This window comes from Prosopis cineraria, unplaced genomic scaffold, assembly GCF_029017545.1.
Source record: "Prosopis cineraria cultivar Desert tree isolate PC_DT_omini unplaced genomic scaffold, ASM2901754v1 PC14, whole genome shotgun sequence".
NCBI classification, from domain to species: Eukaryota; Viridiplantae; Streptophyta; class Magnoliopsida; order Fabales; family Fabaceae; genus Prosopis; species Prosopis cineraria.
The window spans coordinates 24,923,019-24,927,020 of record NW_026555345.1 but is presented as its reverse complement, the minus strand read 5'-3'; the positions used below and the strand labels follow the sequence as shown (position 1 = coordinate 24,927,020).

The 4,002-nt window shown below is 33.5% G+C and overlaps 1 protein-coding gene across 1 annotated transcript; it reads left to right on the top strand.

Annotated features, from left to right (window-relative positions):
* Positions 1-275: 275 nt before the first annotated feature.
* LOC129293467 (leucine-rich repeat extensin-like protein 3) lies at positions 276-1,310 on the top strand. Its single transcript, XM_054931458.1, has one exon. It carries the CDS (start codon positions 418-420, stop codon positions 931-933), a length of 516 nt encoding a protein of 171 aa, XP_054787433.1. The 5' UTR covers positions 276-417; the 3' UTR covers positions 934-1,310.
* The last annotated feature ends 2,692 nt before the right edge of the window (positions 1,311-4,002 follow it).

Genomic DNA, 4,002 nt, shown 5'->3' with positions numbered 1-4,002 from the left:
TGATGAAAATGGTAAAACTCACATTAAATTGGCATATTACAATTTTGCGTCCAATGTCCATCCCAATGTCATCAGAAACTATACTATATCATATATAAATGTCTTCAATCCTCACTGCTTTCTCCCAAAGTAAAACGTGTCGGTGTCAGTCTCTCTTTTCTACCTTCTCTTGCTTCCACCTTCACAATTCAATTCTCATCCTTCTTCTCCTCTTCTCTGATTTCTCACTCTGATTTTTCTAAAAAAAAATTAATTAAGTAAAAATTTAAAGACACGTCGATAAAAGGTTGTTGTGCAGGGTCTCCCTTCCTTCAAAGATAAGACTCATTCCTCACTCTCTCTCACATCGTCATCGTCTTGATCGTTCTGATCAACATCACTTCTTGGATCATTCCCTCTGATTCCTCCGTGCCTCCAATGGCTCCTCTTCTCAGAATCTTGTTCGCTTTCATGCCTCTGTTTGTTGCTCTGGCTATGGCGGATTCTCTCAAATCGGTCTCCAAGGAGCAGATCCAGTGCACAATGTGCTCGTCTTGTCAGAACCCCTGTAATCCGGTTCCCTCTCCGCCGCCGCCCTCTCCTCCTCCTCCGGCTTCATCGTCCGCCAATTGCCCTCCCCCTCCTTCTCCGCCCAGCTCCGGCGGTGGTGGATCGTACTATTACTCTCCTCCCCCGCCTGCTCAGTACCCTTACTCGTCCCCGCCTCCGCCGTCGTATGGTGGCGGAGGAGGGATCGGCGGCGGAGGAACGTATTACCCTCCTCCGTATAACAAGAACTACCCGACGCCGCCGCCTCCGAACCCAATTGTGCCTTACTTCCCTTTCTACTACTACAGCCCCCCTCCTCCGTCGACGGCGGCTCCATCGCCGTCGATCGGTTCATCGGTTCCTGCAATCGCTCTGTTTTCGTCTTTGTTTCTTTTGCTTTTGTAGAAAGCAAGAGAAGAAACAGAAAGAAACAGTTGGAATAACTGCGCAGAATCGCAGATCTGGAAATTTCGAGGGAATGCGGGCGAAGAAGGAGGACGCGAAGAGCTTCCATGGCGGATTCCTGAAGTTCCCAATTTACCCTTTTCTCGGCACAAAGGAAAGAACACACTACAAGAAGTTACGCATTATAGCTATTGTTGTTGTCCCTCCCTTTTGTACCCCTTTCTCTGTTCTCTTAATTTCTCTGGTAACGTAGGGAGAACGATGCGGATCTTCAACTTGTACGTAGCTTATTATGATTTGATTAATATGATGATCAAATTTTAGGAATATAATGTTTTTGTTCGGGTCATTAATTTGTGTGTTTAGAGTTGTGATTATGATTAACAAGGTCGAAACTGAAGAAAAACAGTTAGGGGCAATAATTGAGGAGTTCCAAGGCGAAGAACTATAAACAAGAGGGCGATAAAAGTAATTTTGGATGGGAGTGACAGAGTGGGGTTGATGAACACAATAATGAAGGCGGCTAGAATGGTGATATATTGTACAAGAGGCACTTAACCAATTTTAGGTAACGCTTCAAATGACGACAACTTTATTGAAAGTCGTTTTTTTTTTTAAGTTAGATTTCTGCATTTCTACTTACATGTAAACAGTGATACATGAAGCTAATCATCCATGAAATTCACTTTTTTTAATAATATAATTGGAGCATCGTTATGTGCTTATGTAAATCTTTCAGCACTCAGGCCCGTTTGATTTTTTTACATTTTACATTCACAAAATAAAATTTTATTTTGATATTAAAAATTATTTAGATAAAATATTTTATAAAAAAGCAAAAGCACATTACTGAAATTAAATTTTTAAAACGTAACTATTTAAAAATTTTGAAAAGTAAATTTTAAAAGTAGGATATTATTTGATTATATTATCCCAAATATAATCTCTTATTCTTTTACTTAACAAATAATTAATTCATTAAAAATATAATTATCGTTTCAATAATAATAATAATAATAATAATAATAATAATTAGTAGGTATCAAGTTTTTAACATTATAAATTGAATAATTAATCATATTAGCTTTTAGCATTAATGTATAATAAAAGTTATACATCTTTATCATATTTTTTAAAATTATAAATTAGAAAAGTACAAATAACTAGAGATTAAATTTTTAACATTATAAATTAAATTTTATATTATTTAAAATCTTTATCATATTTTTTAAATATTTTAAATATATTACATTTATATAATAAAAATTACAAATCATCATAAATTAATATCTTTTTTGATAATTGTATATTTAAAAATACATTTCACTATCACAAATTAAACAATTTTCAGTGTAGCAAATAGACTTTTGAAAAAATAAATTCAAATATAAATTTTATTATAACAACTAACTTTCACTAAACTGACTTTTACCGAATGGACTTTTATCAAATGAACTCTTGATAAACTGAAAATCAAATACACACTCAATCACCCTTAATATATGAAATTTATATTTTACTATTGCATTTATATAAATTCCTTGTCCTTTAGGTAAAAGTCATGCACAATTCTCTTAAAGTTGGAGCTACTAGTCTTGCTGTGTGACATGTGACATGGGAAATTATTAATTGTAATGAAAGCTGTGATGATTCACGCATATGGAATATGTATCCGTTAGGCATGTCCGCGTCTTGGGTGGGTTGCTTGCAGTTAATTAAACGGGAGCGTCTTACTAAAGAGACACTTCAATTCGATTCATGAGTGGGTGTGGTTGTGGCTTGTGATGAAGAAAATAACGTTCCTTTCAGTTTTCTGTCACTTTCCACGCTGCGTTCCTTAGTTGTATGGTTGGTTAACTCTTTTGACCTTCCATTTTCAGAATGGGTTAACTTGAAAGTTCATATTTTTATGCACATTGAATGACTACGCCCACTTGAGCCGGATTTGAATTGTGTCACTGTCTCCCACAATCTTCATAATGCCACGCAGGATACTTAGTGGATGAGAACATTTGGGACACCTGGATACAATTAAACCAACAGTGATGGGGGGATATTGTTATGGGAGAATGACAAGTAAGAATTATATAAAAAAATTAATATTAAATTATAATTTTTTTAAACACCAAATATCTCAAATTTAATGTCCCTTCTCCCATATTTCAGTATTAAAATTTTTAATTTAATATTAACTTTTTCAAAAGATCTTTGTTTGTAATTCCCCTATTGTTTTTTATTATATATAATAGAATGAGAAGATGAGGAAGGGGAAGGTTGGGCTGGAAGGGAATCGAGGATGAAGTGGAAGGTCCGAATTTCTGACATAGCAGATTCGGATGCTTCTGCTGACCCAATCACCTCTGTACGAATCATTCGCTACTTTCTGCATCCGCATCACAGCTTACACTTATATGAATTTAATAATAATAATTTTATGTTTTTTAATAATAAAAATAAATACAATGGATTTATTTAATTTTTGAATGAGAAAGGTCACAATACATATCGTACAAATGACAACAATCAAATTGTATTATTAGTACTTAAAAATCTTTTACACTTCAAAGGTTGGTCGGTCTAAAATCTTAACATTTAATGAACACAGGATTTGAGTCAAAGTCAAATCAAAACAGTACGAGTACAGCGCATCCTCGGTGGAAAGCCCCTAGATTGTCGAGCGTCGATCCTCTCCTAATCTTTTAAATGTTACATTCATTTTTCTCGTAACCTTTAACTAGAAAAATTTTAAAAATTTCCTCCAGCAGAAGGGACGCGGATCCATGTTCATAGATTGTCGTAATTACATTCATATAATATAATCATTAAAAAATACATATTTTTCATCTTAAATTATAAAATATTTTTTTAAAAAATTTCTATCTCAAAATATAAATACTTTAAATAAATTAATATTTTATTAAATATATCAATTTTAATATAACTCTTTCTCTCTTTATAATTAATTTTCATCACTTCTATTTTTAATATATTAAATGATACTTCCTCCGTTTTAAATTATAAGGCACTTTTAAAGAAATTTTTTATTTCAAAATATAAGGCACTTTGAGT

Bases quoted from the DNA above. Each gene is read 5' to 3' on its own strand.
- LOC129293467 (XM_054931458.1), top strand. From the start codon at position 418: ATGGCTCCTCTTCTCAGAATCTTGTTCGCTTTCATGCCTCTGTTTGTT.